Source organism: Miniopterus natalensis, chromosome 7, assembly GCF_054644295.1.
Source record: "Miniopterus natalensis isolate mMinNat1 chromosome 7, mMinNat1.hap1, whole genome shotgun sequence".
Lineage (NCBI taxonomy): Eukaryota > Metazoa > Chordata > Mammalia > Chiroptera > Miniopteridae > Miniopterus > Miniopterus natalensis.
In genome coordinates, this window is record NC_142087.1 from 37,280,435 (window position 1) to 37,298,229 (window position 17,795).

Sequence of the window (17,795 nt, forward strand, 5' to 3'; positions counted from 1 at the left end):
TAATACGGTAATACTATTCAAGTGATCTACAGATTCAATAATATCCCACTTAAATTCCCAGCAGGCTTTTTTTTTTTAAAAAAAGAAACTGACAAGCTAATTCTAAAATTTATATGAAAATGCAAAGGATCTTGAATAGCCAAAACAATTTTTGAAAAGAAAGTTGAAAACTTTCAATTTCTGATATTAAAAACAGATTTAGGGGTATTTGAGGGTTGGGGTGGGAATGGATTGATTGTAAATGGGCATGAGGATCTTTTCCCAATGATGGGAATGGTCTAAACTGGACTGTTACAATGGTTGCACAACTTTTTCCCAGTTCCAAGAACCAACAAATCTTTAATATAATCATATACCTTTCTTCCATATGGTTTTTCTACCATATTGCTGTCACTGTCAGAATTTTCACTCTGAACTGGTTTTGTGAACCCAGATTTGGGCATCTTACAGCTCTTCAGCTAGCTTCTTTTATCAGTCTTCTCATCCTGGATCTGTAAAGAATGGACAGATAAGGGTTATTTGTATACCTCTGTAATAAAACCTACCGAAGGGTTATGCAATTTAGTGCAATTTGCTTCAGTGCTTTTCTCTAGGTCTCCATAAGATCATTTATTTTCTCAGAGGCCATCTTAACCTAAAATAAGTTTTCATAGAACAATTTGAGCTTCTTAAGTCCACTCAGCATGTCACTAAAGGGAAAAAAAGAGAACTTTTATAATTCTTCCTACCCTCTCCAGATTAATATTCAATCTCCAGTTTTCTGGGTAACAGAAGCAGCAGAGTGGAAGCAGTGGCAAAGGTTTTGTCATTCCAGCATGGCTCCAGAGGTAGAAACTCCTAATAGATTCACTGGTAGTTCTGTATTGGTCTGGCAGTTATTGCCTGTGCCCTGCCTCACCTGGGTACCTCCAAGCCCAGTACAAGTAGCAGCCCTTCGCAGATAGCTCTGTAGCTCATTCCAAATGGCCCCATGGCAGGGCAGAGGCAATAGCTGATCTTGCACCTGCCCGGAAACCCCAGAGCCAGTGCACCAAGTGGACAGCTTCAGAGCACACTGGATTATAACCCAACTACCTCCAACAGCAACACACTCAAAGGGCAGACTCAGTGGGTACCTGAGCCCGGCTGAATCAAGTCTTTCTCTGTGGGATAGGCCCTTGCACAGCAGCACCTCTGCTATAGTCTCAGCCTATTTGCCTGGGGGTCAATCCCTCCCAGTGATGTGCCAACAGCAATCAACTACAATAGGACAGTGCACTCAGCCCACACAGGGACGCATCTGAAGCCGGCCCCAGCTCAGTGACCAGGGAGGTCGTGGCACTGGGAGCTACAAGTCACCAACTCCACAAGGCCACTATACCAAGTCCGGAAGACGTAGCATCTCTATCTAATACACAGAAACAAGCACAAAGAAGCAGCCAAAATGAGGAGACAAAGAAACAAGTCCCAAATGAAAGAAAGGGAGAAATATCCAGAAAAAGAACTAAATGATATGGAGGCAAACAATCTATCAGATACAGAGTTCAAAACAATAGTAATAAGAACACTCAAGGATCTTAGTGAGAACTTTGACAGCAGAAAAAAAGAACATGAAAACCATAACAAAGAACCAGAGAGACATGAAGGACATACTAACTGAAATGAAAAATAAATTACAGAGAATCAAGAGTAGAGCAGATGAAGCAGAAAATCAAATCAGTGATTTGGAAGATAAGAAAGCAGAAAACACCCAATCAGCAAGAATTTGAAAAAAATTATGAAAAACTTCCTTAACCTGGTGAAGAAAATAGACATACAAATCCAGGAAGTGCAGAGAGTCCCAAACAAGATGAACCCAAAGAGTCCCACACCAAGACATGTACATCATAATTAAAATGCCAAAGGTTAAAGACAGAGAGAATCTCAAAAGCAGCAAGAGAAAAGCAGTTAGTGACCTTTATAAGGGAGCTCCCATAAGACTGTCAGCTGATCTCTCAACTGAAACTTTTCAGACCAAAAGGGATTGGAAAGAAAAATTCAAAGTGATGCAAAGCAAGGACCTATGACCAAGATTACTCTACCCAGCTATCATTTAGAATCGAAGAACAAATAAAGAGCTGCCCAGACAAAAAGTTAAAAGAGTTCATCACCACCAAACCAGTATTACAAGAGATGTTAAAGGGACTTCTTCAAGAAGAAGATAAAAATACGAATAAAATGGCAATAACTACATATTACCTATCGATAATTATTTTAATGCAATGGATTAAATACTTCAATCAAAAGATATACAGTGACTGAATGGATAACAAACAAGGCCCTTACATATGCTGCCTACAAGAGACTTCAGACTGAAAGACAGACACAGAATGAAAGTAAAAGGATGGAAAAAAAGATTTCATGAAAATAGAAATAAAAACATAAAAAGGTTGGGGTAGCAATACTTAAATCGGACAGAACAGATTTCAAAACAAAGACTATAACAAGAAACAAAAAAGGATCCAGCAATTCAACTTCTGGATACAGAGCCAAAGAACCCAAAACACTAAATCAAGAAGACATATATATCCACGTTTACTGCAGCATTATTTACAATAGCCAAGATATGGAAGCAACCTAAGTGCCTCACTAGATGAATGAATAAAGAAAAAGTAATGCATATATACAACGGAATATGACTCAGCCATAAAAAAAGAATGAAATGTTGCCATTTGCAATAACATGGATGGACCTACAGGGTATTGTGCTGAGTGAAATAAGTCAGAGAAGGACAAATGCCAAATGATTTCACTTATATGTGGAATCTGATAAACAAAGAAATAAACAGAACAGAAACAGACTCATAGATACAGAGAGTATTTTGACGGTTGCCAGATGGGAGAGGGTTTTGGGGTTGGCTGAAAAAGGTAAAGGGATTTAGAAGTACAAATTGATAGTTAAAGAATAGTCATGGGGATGTAAAGCACACCATAGGTAACATAGTCAATAATATTGTAACAATTATATATAGTGTCAGATGGGTACTAGATTTATCAGGGTAATCAGTAAGTTATATAAATGTCTAATCATGATGTTGTAAACCTGAAATTAATATAATATTGCATGTCAACTGTAATTTAAAAATAAAAATAATAACAAAAAGAGTTGAAATAAATTTATGAAGACTACGTGATATATGGGAGTGAATGAATAACCTAATAAAGTATATTTCATATAAAAAGTAACAAAAAGAATAGATGCTTGAAAAACACCCCTAACAATCCAGAACTAAAATTCGACAGAATACTAACATGCCTGCAGGGAAACTAGGGGGTAGGGAATGGGGTGGAGGAGACTAGAGATAAGTGAGAAAGTGATTAAAGTACTTGTCTTCTTTGGAGAAATACACACATATATACACAACACATACAGGGCATCCCAAAAAATGTATACACACTTTGAAAAATTATAAAGGCAGTGTTTCTTGAAATACATTTCATTTTCAAAATGTAATAAATCTATAGACACTGTGTGTATACATATTTTTGGGAAACTCTGTAAATATGTATACATACATATATTTAAGACTAAAAAACTTACTCTGGAAAATAAATAGAAGTATAGTAAATAAAATGTAAATAATTTCCAATATATGTGTTATTATAATAAATGAGAATGGATTAAGGTCTTTAATCAAAATATAAGTTTCTAAGGCTGCAAATGAGATTCAGCAATATACTTTGTAAAAGAGACCACAAAAGGATACTAAAAGGTTAAAAATAAAAGGATTGGAAGAAGTTATATCAGGAAACATAAACCCAGGTGGGTAGATGAACTTTTTTCAAAGGCCCCATTCATGAATAATTCAGATTCTTCCTGATGTGGGCTCAGTTCCCTGTCATTCCAGGGCCTGTGGATTCCAGTACTGCATTCAAGTTCACTCACTAAGGAGTACAGTACCTGTCTACTTTCCTTTTAGGACAGGGTTTCAATTTCTGTTTTCTAATATGACTTTGAGCTCCTCTTTCCTATTCAGGCACCTACAGATTCATCTTTCTTGTTCTGAAGCTCAACTATGTATTTTTTAAATGTTTTCTTTTTATCTAGCATTTCCTTATATTTGAAAAAAGGAGCTCACCCAGTCTGTCTTCTTGTCCTGAAGTCCCCAGAACATGCACTTTAGATTAAATACAACTGAAAACAAAGTCCAAGTTACTTAATTTCTTCATCTGTTATGAAATGATAAAGTTCAACTGTTAAGGCTATGAGAACTAAAATGATGGCTTAGCACAGTCCTTGGTGCATATTAAAAAAATATTCAAATGCTGCCCTATAAATTTGTCAATTTTACAACCTACTTAAAGAAAGTAAAGGCAGAACTATAAGGATGGAATGGGAATTCCCAACATTTTTCCTATTCCAGCTTTCACTGGGCTATAGCTGCTGTGGGGATAAAAATGCTTCCTCCAAAACTGTTGAAAATAAAGGCAACTACTAAAGGATCAAATCACAGCAATAGAATTCAATAATCCTTAAGAATCATTCAGTTAGAAAAGTGACTGTTACTTTCTCTGATATCTACTACTGACTTTTTGGTTGACTTTCATCACTTCTCAATATTCCTGTTTCTTCTTAAAAGTAAAGTTAGGCTAGATGACATTAAGGATCTCCTATCCTTCCAAAATTCTGATTCCAAAATAAGAGATTTAGAAAAATTTCACTCCAAATTCTATTTTTTTAGGAATGCAAAAATGATAGTTTAACTTATTAAAAAATTCTGAGTGACATCCTTATTACTATTTTCCCCAGACAAAAAATAAATCATTATTATAAAGAATAAAACCAAAATAAAGACTAAGTATTTCCTAGTTAAGCAAAGACCAAACACCTTAATTCCCTCATCATACTTTAAAAAGTGGTTTTAAAAAAATAATGGAAAAGGCCTGAAAATAAGTGGCCTTGCTTCTGGGATATTAACTGGATTCCCCTGCCCCGCACCCTTCACCCCTCCTTAACTACTTAAACCATGCAAGGGAGAATTCAGATCATGAAAAGGGATGGTGTTTTCTTTAGAATACCTTCCCAAGTAAGCAATGGTTGATTTTCACCACGATGTTTTTTGGCAGCTATTCCATAACATTTTCCAATAAGAATATGATGGTTGTAATTCCATACCAAGAAATTAGTATAATAAAATCACAAATTTAACCAAAAGCATGCCAAAAATCAAGACAAATATCCACATCCTTTAAAATAAACTGTCCTCAACGATGCCCTTAAGGAATATTTATAGTTTATTTTATACAGTTCTATATTAACTTTTATAATGAACATGTACTGTATATTCTTCAAATAAAAATTAAAAAAATAATGTAATAGGTCAACTTACACTTGATTTGCTCTGGAGGACTACAATTCTCTGGGTAGAACCCAAGGGGAAAGAGTAATAATAAGATGGCAGGTGAGAGGCTGCTTCAGACAAAGGTAGAGCAAAAAAGGTAAAAAGGTGTTTTATGTTTTTTAATCCAGCTACCAGAATAGAAAAGGAAGCACATATTCAGGACAGAAGCTCAATCCAGTAAAGATAAGCTGCACTTTGGGTTGGTACTGCTAAGTATTTTATCTTTTAGGAATCTGAGCATGGCAGATAATTCAAAAGTCTATACAAAGTAAATACATTATAAATGGTCAACTTGGTTTGGCTATAGGAATGTATCACCTTCAAAATTCCACAAAGGTAAACCTATAATATAAAAGAGTAATATTTAGATAGCCCAACTGCTTAAAATATAAACAACCAATACCTAATAATCCTAGCAAATCTTAAGGCAAAATATATTAGGAGGAATTGAGCAAAGTAAAAAAAATGTACTAGAATATCTGGGTTCTTGTTGTAACTTTTTTTAGTAAACTCTTTAGGTTTCAGTTTCCTCATTTTAAAATGAAGTTCATTCCAGCTCTAAAATTCTACAATTCTTTATCTCCTCTCTTTCCTCAATGTAAACATATTATGAAATAAGCATTGGTCTAAAAGAACTGATTCTTCCTCATTAACTTCAAAAAAAATTGTTAAGTTATTCAATTATGGGTATTTCCTTTAGCATCATACCCCAGTTTGCTCATGTAATTATTCAATCATTTAACATTTACTAAGCATCTATATGCCAAGCAATAGAAGATGAACAAGACACAATCTAACCTAAAAGGAATTTACAGTTTTTAAGGAGCAAGGGACAAGTTAATTACCATATGGAATAATAAATGCTACAGAAATGATAGTACTAGCACAAAGGGATCATCAACCTGGGTGCTATACATAGGAGTATAGGTGGGGAATTTCAAGAAGAGGTTAATACTGAAATAGAGTCTTAAGGATGACTATGAGGCAGGTAGATATAGATGAAGCAGACACAGATGGGGCTGCAGAGGAAAAAGCATGAGCACAGTTGTGACCCGCCCCCTCTCCCCCCAAGAAAGCAGGCCACATTGAAGGAATAGCAAAGTTGAAAAACTGCAGTAGGAAATGGGGCTAAAAAAAGCAGCAAAGGGTCACATCATGAAGCACCTTGTCATTGTGCTGTTTCATCTTTATGACAAAAAGCAATTTAAGCCTTTTTAAAAAGCAGGGACAATCTGAGTAGGCAGATGCTCTTGCTGAAACTCTGAAAGGCAGATTAAAGAGGAATTAGATGAGAGAGAAGGAGGCCACTTAAAGAACAATGACAAGATTGTGAGGTAAGGAGAAATAGTAAATGAGCAAGGAGGCTAGAATGACACCCAAGTTTCTGGCCCCAGCAACAAGAAGTAGAAATGCTTTGAAAATAATTTAAAAGAAGCAAATGGCACTTATTTGTTTTATTTATCTTCTAATAGTAATAATTTAAAAATACCTCAAATTTTTTAAAAAGTAAAATTCTCGCCCTGGCTGGGTGGCTTGGTGGTTGAAGCGTGGTTTCGATTCCTGGTCAGGGCACATACCTAGGTTGCAGGTTTGATCCCTGGTCAAGGTGCTTAAGGGAGGCAACTGATTGATGTTACTCTTACATGGTTGTTTGTTTCTTCTTTCTCCCTCTCCTTTTTTTTTTCTTTCTTTCTCTCCCTCTTTCTTTCTTTCTTTCTCTCTCTCTCTTCCCCCCTTCCCTACCTCCCTCCTAAAAAAATCAATAAAAACATATCCTCGGGTAAGGATTAAAAAATAAACAAACAGCCCGGCTGGTGTGGCTAAGTGGTTAAAGCATCAGCCTGCGTACCGAAGAGTTGTGGGTTTGATTTCCCGGCAAGGGCACATACCTGGGTTGCAGGTTCATTCCCCCACCCTGGTAGGGGCGCATGTGGGAGGCAACCAATAAATGTGTCTCTCTCACATTGATGTTTCTCTCTCTCTCTCCCTCCCTCCTTCCCTTCCACTCTCTCTAAAAAAAAAAAAAAATCAATGGGAAAATACCCTCAGGTGAGGATTAAAAATAATAATAATAAAGAAGATTCTCATTACTTCCTTAGATAATGTTAACCAAAGAGATTAGTGGCAAAAAGATTTTTTTTTACATTGTCAGACAATAGACCATAAAGGACCACATTCTAACAATACATTACAAGTTTTAAAAGAAAGTAATACAGGCAGTTGTGTTTACAGTGATCTATTTGCTCTGGGTACCTAATAGATATCTATATTTCCAGAATTAAAGTGAATATATAAAATACTCATCTGCAATTGGGACAGTTGGCATAAATGTCTTCTAAGGTTCTAAAAATGAGTTGCTGAGTTTACTGACCTCCTCCTAGCTCTACTGGGTTTTACACTGCACAACTTCCACAGACCAGTAGAGGGCTGCAACAGCTCAGAGAAAATGGTGAGGCAGCTTTACTTGTATCTCTGGCATTGGGAGCTGAAAAATTACCAATGTTGAAAGTAGAAATCTAAGAACCACTACATATGCACTTCCCTGTCAACAGATTCTAAAAGGGGACAGGAGTAATCTCTCAAATTCTGAAAACTAGAAATACCTATAATTCAGCGTTCTGCCACCAGGTTCTTCTCTTCTTTCAAAATGGTAAAGTGTTTGGAGACCAAATACAATCTCATTAACATAGGGTAATTAGAAGAAAAAGTCAATGAAAATGAATTAGCAATTCTCCACTTCCTTTCAGACCCACTGCTCCACACACTGCTGCTACCAGACTAATACCATTCCTAAAATAATTATTAGATTACTTTCACATCTACTTTATCAGTTCTGTTCTGCACTATGCAGAGTTGAAGTCTAACTTTCCTTTGCTTAGATTTTATTATTATTTTTTTAATCCTCACCTGAGGATTTTTTTCCCATTGCTTTTCAGAGTGCGTGGAAGGGGGAGAGAGAGAAACATCAATGTGAGAGAGACACATTGACTGGTTTCCTCCCGCATGCGCCTGACCAGGGCTAGGGATCGAGCCTGCAATGGAGGTACGTGCCCTTGGCCAAAATCGAACGCAGGACCCTTCAGTCTGTGGGCCAACACTAACCACTGATCCAAACTGGCTAGGGTGTCCTTTGCTTAGATTTTAAGGTAGATTTCTACCTCATGTACACAATCTTATTTTCAGTTCCCCTAGTCAGACTGCTCTTAGTGTTATATACAACATACAACAGAATTAAAATGAAAAAGTCACTGTGGTGAACTTTGAAGAAAGAAACAACTGGGAAAGGGAAAGAGAAAGGGAAAAGTCACTGTTGGAAAAAAGTTTATGCAGAAAGGAGGAGATAGGAATTCCCCTGGGGGGATTAGGAAATGGATCAAGGAAAGCTATATATATAGGGGGCTTCAACTGACTTTGTAATGTTTAATTCTTAACTGATGATACACACCCAGGTGCTCATTTTGTTATTTTCGGTACCTTTTAAATTATCTGAAATATTTCTAAATAAAAAGTTTTTGATATTGTAACTTTGCCCCCTCTCCTGCCCTCAAAAGGCAAGCAGCTGATCTTTGCAACACATACCTCAGGTGCCATTCTAAGTACCACTCAACATGTAATCCCAAATAATGCCCTAACTCACTTTTGCCGACATGGCTCAGTGGTTAAGCATTGACCTATGAATCTGGAGGTGATGGTTCCATTCCTGGTCAAGGCACATGCCCTGGTTTGGGGCTTGATCCCCGATAAAGGGTGTGCAGAAGGTAGCCGATCGATGATTCTCATCATTGATGTTTCTATCTCTCTCTCCCTTCCTCTCTCTGAAATCAATAAAAACATATTTTTTTAAAAAATGATCGGCACATACTGTAGCCTTAAATGAAAGAAAAGGACTTTTAGGTGCTTACATAATTGGGTGTAGTTTTAATAGTAGCACATGAAAATATAAGAGATTTGGGATAAAGGTTACAACATAAAAAACCAGAATAGTTGATCATGATCACTGCTTTTGAAATATAAGTCTGTGATCCTGAAAATCACCTTTATCTATGCCCAAACTCTTTATGCAATTATAGGTAGTTGAAATCAGTCCCCTCTGAGAGAACAACGCTAATATAAATATTAAGTTATTTATATCTGTATACCATATAATTCCCACCTGGACTCAACAACAGTATAGGTTTTAATACTGCTCAATTATAGCCAAAATTGAAGCTTCCATGACTTCACACCAGGGTTGAATTGTTTGGGCCTTATTTAAGTCCTGATCTGCTACTTCACTTTTTCTGTTTCCTGCTCACTTTCCAGTATAAACCTACTTACTATAGTACACACAAGAATTCAGGATAACTGCGTATTTCAAGGGCATTTAAAAGAAAACATGCTCTAAACTGGCTAAGGGTAGCAGTATGTATTACTGGTAGCTCTTTTGGCCAGAGCAATTTAGAATTATAAACTGTTTCCCTGCCAAAGTATGCTGAGAAGAATAAAGAGCAAGATGGTAATGAGGGACCCACCCAGAGTAAATTCACTGTATTCTAACAGCTGTAAGAAAGTACAAGAAAAGGGTACTACTGTGAAAACTCCAACTCCAATGGGAAAGAATATGTGAGTTATCTGGTTTTACTTTTAAAATAAAACACGTCCTAATATACAATCACACGAATGTTATGAATGGGGGGGATCCCAATGATGGTACCAATATTAAACAGCTTTATCTATTAAAGGAAATATACTATAAAAATAATGCCAAAAAACATACATTTAGGACTATTTAAGAATGGAACAGTTCTGTATCAAAAATTGAACTTAAATTCCAAGTTAGTGATAATCTTAAGTCTTTTTTGGACAGATCTGTTTCAGAGCCTGAAAGCCATAGGTCCTTTCTCCTGAACACATATTTAGTAAAGAATTTGCAATGTAATTTTACAATGTTGACAGAACTCTCCCTAATTATGATTCCTTGTTTTAAGTAATTATCTCTGTTAAATTTTAAGTTCCATGCAAGCAGAGAATGTCTTCTCCAGACATGTGCTTAGCACTGGGACCTAATGCTTTAAAACCCAAGAACCTTTTCAATGATCTCCTTGCCTCCTAATTCCATACAACTTCTAGAATTATTTTCTTTTTTTAAAAAAACAGTATTACATCATTCCCCATTTTGGAAATTCATTTTTATTAAGCCAAGCCCCTTATCCTAGTAATCACGGCCTTTCTCATCTGCTACCCATCTTTTCTCCCTTACTCCTAGTTCATCCTCTTATGCCAGTCATACCTTCTCCTGTCACTAACATTCTCAATCACTAAATATACACTGACCTTTTCCGGTGTGATGGAATTGAGGGTGCAACAGTCAATAAGACAGATACAAATCCATGTCTTTGCAAGGCTTACCATGTTCCTTTCTAAATCAACTAGAAATTTGAATAATTAAAAAATAATATTATTGTCCTATTTCACGTCTATGTTTGTTCATTGAGACAAAAGCTATAATATTGTCTTTGCTTATATTTTCCCAAACACCTGGTTGAAAAATGCTAAATGGAGTGTTCATAGAAACATTTATTTAAAATTTGTTAACTAATCATGATGCAATGTTTAAGACCTTCTTTATTATACCCATACTTGTTCACTATGGTAGAACTTAAAAATTCAGAAGTAAAAAAATAAAAATTCCATTGCTTTCAAATTCAGTATCCAGCGATAATATGTAACACACAGTCAGACTGGATCATTCAAGAGCTTTCACTCCTTGTAAAAATCCAACATACAAAATAATTATTTTTCCTCGAAAGGCTCAAAATTAATCTATCATTTTATCCTGTCTTTTTCTCTTAATGATATCACCAACTTCTATGAAGCTGTAGTTCTATAAGTAAGCAATACAGTCACTGATTTAGATTAAATTGTTAACCAACAACAGATAGGTTTAGATTTATTTTCACTGGTTGTTTGCAAAGCAAGAAAGCACTAGGGCCGAAAAAGGAAGAGCCACAGAGGGGTAAAAAGAACAAAGGAAAGGAAGAATGAGTAAGCCAGTTTGCTGTCAAGCATTCTTGTTTACCTTCAATAACATGAGGATAAACAGAAACTTGATAAAGAACTATTCTTTGTTCTGTTCAGCTGCCGCTTAAAGAGAACACTCATCTTCATTTTTGGTATGTTTTTATGAATCCTGGCAGACAGAGATGATTTCTGAAGGTTGAATAACCACTACTGGGTGATCACCTCAACTATAAATCTATGAACTGGGTTGATCTTAAGAAAAAACTTCTCTCAAAATAACAGACTTACATTTAGATAACACTTGAGAATTGCAAGTTCTTGTGTAATCCTATCTATAGTTGGAGACATACCAGTGACAACTTTTTGAAGTATTTTCATAACTAGATGTGTAAAATATCTCTCATATTAAAATAACATAAATAAAAATATCTAATAGTACCTAGAGTACAAAAGCTCAATAAAAGTCCTTTTCCTTAATCACCAAGTAACTTCCAAATTGTCAAAATTAAATTCTGGTAATGAATTTAAATTAAATTCATTAACTCATAGGTTGCAAGACTTTAGAAGTCCAAAATACAAACTAAGGCTTTATCCCTAGTTGTAGTATTTTTGTGCAGATTATGATAGGAAACATTCTGTAAAATTTTAATTTCCTCAACTGTCGATGATCATTAACCATCAACACTAATTAGTAATGTGGTATAAACAATGTTTTTAGTGTTTCCTTCTACCCTGCTTAAGTTTAAGAAGCAGAATAGAATAAAAAGAAAGATGGGCCCTGGCTGATGCAGCTCAGTTGGTTGGAGCGTCATCCCACACACCAAGAGGTGGTAGGTTTGATCCCTAGTCAGGGCACATACCCTGGTTTCGGGTTAGATTTTCAGGTGGGGCTCATGCAAGAAGCACCCAATGGATGTTTCTCTCTCTCTCCTCCCACCCTCCTTCCTCTCTCTGAGATCAATTAAAAAAGGAAAAGAAAGCTGGGTATAATGTGACTTTAGTGGAAGAGAGAGAAAAAAAGTACATGTGTTTCTTTCCTCTTCCTTTAGGTTTGCTAATGCTTCTTTCTTGAAGAATTTCAAAGGAGTCTAGCATTACTCCAGAGAATTTTAACCTGTATCCTATCCATGATTCAATAGCATCAATTTTCAGAATAGTTGAGAATTCAAAAGAAATCGGATGTAAAAAGTACTTCATGAACTACAAAGCACCATAATTTCTAACATACAATTATCTTATCCTGAGTCAATATAGCTATTTCTAGGGAGAGAGTCACACATGCAGAGTTTTTGTTTTCTATTAGAAGTCAGAATGTCAACAAAACTAGGAGGAAGAACAATCTGAAATCTGAGAAGTTACAGAGCTCTCACAACTCTCAGGCAATAAGGTAGTTTAAAAATAAGGTATTTATCACTAATATTTGTGATATTCCCCCAATTATGCCCAAATACAAACTGATAACCAGAAAAGTAACTACATATTTTGAAACAATTTTAGTGTAATAAACAAATGTTAAAGAGATTGGTTAAAGATGACACGATTTTTAAATGCCAAAGAAAAATAAATAATTTCTACCCTATAACTTGTGGCTTCATAATTTACCTCTTCTACTTAACCTCAATTGGAAGCATTTCTGTATTTATACTTAATTTTCTAAAAACTTAAGTTTGAATTTGTATTTCTTAAAATTTTGGAAGGTCTCACTAATCAGATTATGTAGCCTTAGATGGTATTTTCTAATCTAGACAAACTAAAATTTATTATTGCTCGATCTATTCCTTTATAAAAGTCCTAAATGAATTTGGTGAGTTATCTTTTTCTCTAGTCATGCTGATTAAAGTATGTTTCTTCAGAATAATAATACCAGTATCAAGGTAAAGTTTCTTAGAATAGCCTCTTGAAATGTTAAATAGTCCTTTAGTAGCTTCTGAGAATAATTTGCTTCTGACAACTCACATAAAAACCCCCACAAACCACCAAAAACAAAAACAAAAACAAAAAAAAACACAAACCACCAACAACTATATCAGGATCTCATAGGCTTGCTGGCCTATCGTCCACGATTCTAATAGTATTTATTTTTATTTTATTTTTATTTTTTAACCAACAAAGTAGAAGGTAGAACAGCTGATCACCAAACATTTTTCATGAAGTCTGAAATTTAAGAAACACTGCCTTTAACTTTTCAAAATCAGCTAAGACTCATAATTAGAGTCAGAACACAGAGAAGTGATTAAGAAAGGGGACAACAGAATCTGTCACTTTCTTAGGTCTGTGAATATCTACAAGTCACATAAATGTTCAAAGCCTCATTCTCCTCAGCCATACGTTAGAATAATAATAGTATCTGTTTTACAAGGTTATAAAAAAATTGTCTGAAACGTCTCACTTAAAACTTTGAACACAGATATGTTATTACACAGGTATTCTAAATGCTTAACAACTGTTCATCATAAACTTTAGCTTCAAGTTTACAAATAATCTATGTAATACTAAAATATGACATATTGGTTTCTAGCATTATCAATTTAAAGTACTAGAAGAAAAGAAACTTAACAGCATATGTCAATAAACAAAAGCTCTGCCTTAACATTTCTATGTATTTTAGATCTGCAAGATAACCTTAATATGAACTATTCAAAACTGAGTTTATAAAGGAAAATTATCTCCTGTTATTGCCTATCTGGAAACTAGTAACAGACAACATTGTAACTAAGATACTTTCACTATTACTTTAAAAAAAAACCCACTGTTAAACAGATTATGCATGTATGGGAGTATAGGAGAATGTTTTCAAATGCTATATGAAGAAACTCTATATTCTCTCCAGAGGAAGTCAGGCTCTAACAACTACATTTAAAAAATGTTCCGTAAAAGGCTTTACTAAGATTAGAACTAAGTGGGGATCAGAGAATGTATCTACAGGGAGTTATAATCTGTAAAACAGCAGGTGCTGAAAACAAAGCTAAGGCTAAGCAAAAACCAAGGGATCTTGACACCTTGTTATACAGTAAGAACTATTATTTATTTTAAAAATAATATCACAATTTCTTACATGTATAAAAAGTTTACTATATACAATGAGCTGTCCATATGTAATCACATTTGTTCCTTCCAACAAACCTGTTAAGTTATGTAGGAAAATTATTTTTTGTAGGTTAAGAAAGCAAGGTTCTGAAAGGTAATGTGATTTGTCAAAAACCACAGTTAGGAAGTGACAAAGCAAGAATTTAGACCCAGGCCTGCTCACTTATATTTCAATGTTCTTTCCACTACTCCATAAAGCTAGCTCTTAAAGAAAGAGACAAGTTAGCATCTTCACAAAAAGAAACCTCTAGCCCCAAACCACAGACTGTTTTAACTAGTTGTGCTGATATTGTTGTCATTTCACCTTACTAGGCCTTTACTTTCTCATCTGTAAAATGAGGAGAACAGATCAGAAAATTTAAGATCTCTTCCAGTTCTAAGGATAAATCTGCAAGACTACTCTTTACACAGGAAGGTATTTTACAAATACATGTTGATGTTAGTTTTAGCAACAAGTTCCAAGTCAGAAAGTAGTGTCAATAGCTCTTAAGCAACCTACTATAATTATTGGACAAATTCTTCATGCCTATCTGATAAATGTTGCTTCAGTATCATCAAGTTTATATAAAGAAAGCAGTCTAAACCTCTTATGAACTATGACAGAAATAACTAATGTCACTAACCATTCTCTTTTTAGACTGAAATGATGTTCTTAAAACGTAAGAACAATGTAAAGAAAATTTAACTGCTAGTCAACTAATACCAAGAAATTTAATATTTATTAGTTATTTAGAATAAAAGTCTCTTTTCCAATGAAGAGTTTTCCAAATATCCCTACTACCATTTTTCCAATCTCCCTCAGAAGAATGTCACATTTTCAAACAATTCTATAGAAAAAAAGGGTCTTGATAAAAATGTCTTCCTTTTTATTTTTAATTCATTCCACTGGTTGGGCACTTGTCTCAAAAAAATAAAGTAAAAGCTTTCCCCCCCCTTCCTGATATTTAAGAACTAAAAGCAGAGGTCGCACAACATATATCCACCTAAATTCTTTCCTTATCTGAATAATTTTGTTCTCTCTACTCTTCCTCAAATATTCCTCATGGAATACACACCCAGTGATTTCCACTTTCCCAGCTCTACTTGTTCATAAATCATTCTAGCAACAACTATAGAAACTACAGAAATTAAGACATTAAGGGAATCCTGTTTTGTTTTTTTACTTTTCCTTCCACGAACCACTTAACTTAGGTTTTCATTTTAACACATTGCCTTTTCCTAAAATAGAACACATACCCTGAATAGTTAAGTTTAACCTTAGTAAAATCATAGGCAGATCTTTAGAAATTTAGTTAGTGCTTGTGTCAACAATAAAAGATCTTTAAGCAGTAAAGCATTCCTCCTCTTGCTTATAATCTCCTGGGGAAACATTTCAAATCTTTAAATATTTTTGCGTTTAGCCCAAATTAAAGATTTTCCCAGCATGATTCGTTAATACAGCGACTTGATCTTATACAGTCGACACTATCTCATTTTGTTTTTAAGCCACTTGGCACCAATAGAACATATGTTCTGCCAGTTCTGAGCTAATCTCCAGGAAAGCCTTTGTATAATGAAGAAACTGAAACAGATCAGTGCCCAAGGTTTTTAACAGCCTACTTTAGCATGTTTTTAATACTCAATTTACTTAAAAATTGCTACTTTATTAGTCTTCCTTTATAATTTACATAAGTCGTTTTTAAAATAAAAAAGGAATACATGATTGAAAACACTGGTTCATTTCAACTTCAGGATTAGCGTAATTCCAAAGCGTTACAGATCTCTGGATCTGCAACCCATTTCACCCGCGTTCGTATTTTGGCTGCGGGTGTCTAGTGGAAATGACAACCTCGATGACTACACTGCTTAAAATGTTTCCTATGGTTTCAACTGGTGCAATAGTATTAACTTCCTACCCTAATCTGTTTCTTACTGTTATTATTAAAACAGCTGTCAGCTGGGTTTCGGTAACCTCTTTGTACAACCGTTTATTCAACGCTTTGAGATCCTCCAGGATACGTCACATCATACTACACCTCAAAATAAGATCTAAGAACCTGACGTGCTCTAAAGGTCTAAGAGCATCATTCGAACGGACACTCACAAAACGAGGAAGAGAACCGATTGCCCAATGCGGCAAGGATTACACTGGCATTTAAAACAGGGCTGCAGCGTGACCGCTCTCCTTTCCCCTGAGACTATTAAAGTGGCAATTTTCCTTCTCTCTTTCATCCGCCTCTCCTCCCACCGCCGGTACCTCCGAAGCTCCCTCCCGGAGGGGCCGGGGCTGTCTCCCGCGGGCGGACCGCAGGGCGCGCCCCCACCCCCGCCCCGCCCCGCCAGGTCCGGCAGCGGCAAGCCCGCGGCGCCCTCTCGGGTCGCGCGCACTCGCACGCACACGCTTCTCCCGGCCCCGCCATGTTCCGAGTGGCGGCAGCGGCAGCCCAGCCCCGGGAACCCAGAGTGGTAGCAGGGCGCGCCCCGCTGAGGCCCCCGCCCCGTGTGGCGCCCCCAGCCCCGCCGGCAGCTGCCAGCTGCGCCGCGGCTTCTAGGCACTGCTGGAGGGGCGGCGGCGGGTGGGGCAGACCCGCGCCTGGGCCACTAACGGCCTGTCACCGTCAGCCCAGCGGCTCCACGGGCCAGGCCCGGCGGCGCCGAGAGGTACGAGGTGGGCAGGGCAGGTCCCTTACCTTGCTCTGGGGAGGGGGGACGGGAGCAGCGCAGAACTGAGGGGTCTCCTCCCGGCGCCAGGGACGGGCTCGAAACCGCGCCCCTCCTTCCTCCTTGCCTGTCGCCACGCCCCCCTCACACTCACGGACCGAGGCACGGTCGACACAGGCTTTAGCCTCTGAACAAGTGCCTAGGTGTTGCCGTCGCTGTCGTTGTCTTCGTCGCCGATGCAACCGCCACTAACGCCGCCGAGGCCGGGCTTAAAAACATCTCCGGTCTCGGTCTGTCTCTCACCACAGCCTCTTCGCTCTCAGGGCAGCGCCACCCGGCGATTGGCTGCAGCGCGGGCACGTGACTCCGCGGACACGGGACAAGCGGCGTGACCGCCCCGCCTTTTCCGCCGGCCCCTCCCCGCTGCCCCGCCTCTCCAGCTCTGCCGGCTGTGGGGCGAGGAAGTCGGAACGTACCAAGTGGGAGGCGGAGGTGGGGGAGGTGCAGCCCGGAACTCCTCCCTACGAGCTCGTCTGTCTCCCCACCCCACCCGGTTGTCCCGGTTGTCCCTGCTTCCCCTACGCCGTCACCGGCCCTAGAAATGAGGAGGAATCAAAGAGGGAGCGCGAAAGAAGCGCAGGAGCTCCTGACGCTGGCGCTGCTGGGCCAGTGGGATCTGCAGTAGCTTTTCGTGGCGATCAAGGCAATG

The 17,795-nt window shown here is 37.5% G+C and overlaps 1 protein-coding gene across 2 annotated transcripts in view; it reads right to left on the reverse strand.

The window, feature by feature from the left end:
* Nucleotides 1–17,312, reverse strand: part of ANKRD12 (ankyrin repeat domain 12) — a 90,732-nt gene extending 73,420 nt beyond the window's left edge. For both annotated transcript variants that reach the window (XM_016208915.2, XM_016208914.2), the window contains exons 1-2: nucleotides 17,116–17,312; nucleotides 357–491 (exon numbers count right to left, since the gene is read on the reverse strand). In XM_016208915.2, the coding sequence (XP_016064401.2) occupies nucleotides 357–443 (87 nt within the window). In that variant the 5' untranslated portion in view covers nucleotides 444–491; nucleotides 17,116–17,312. The remainder of the gene's footprint in view (nucleotides 1–356; nucleotides 492–17,115) is intronic.
* Between the last annotated feature and the right edge of the window lie 483 nt (nucleotides 17,313–17,795).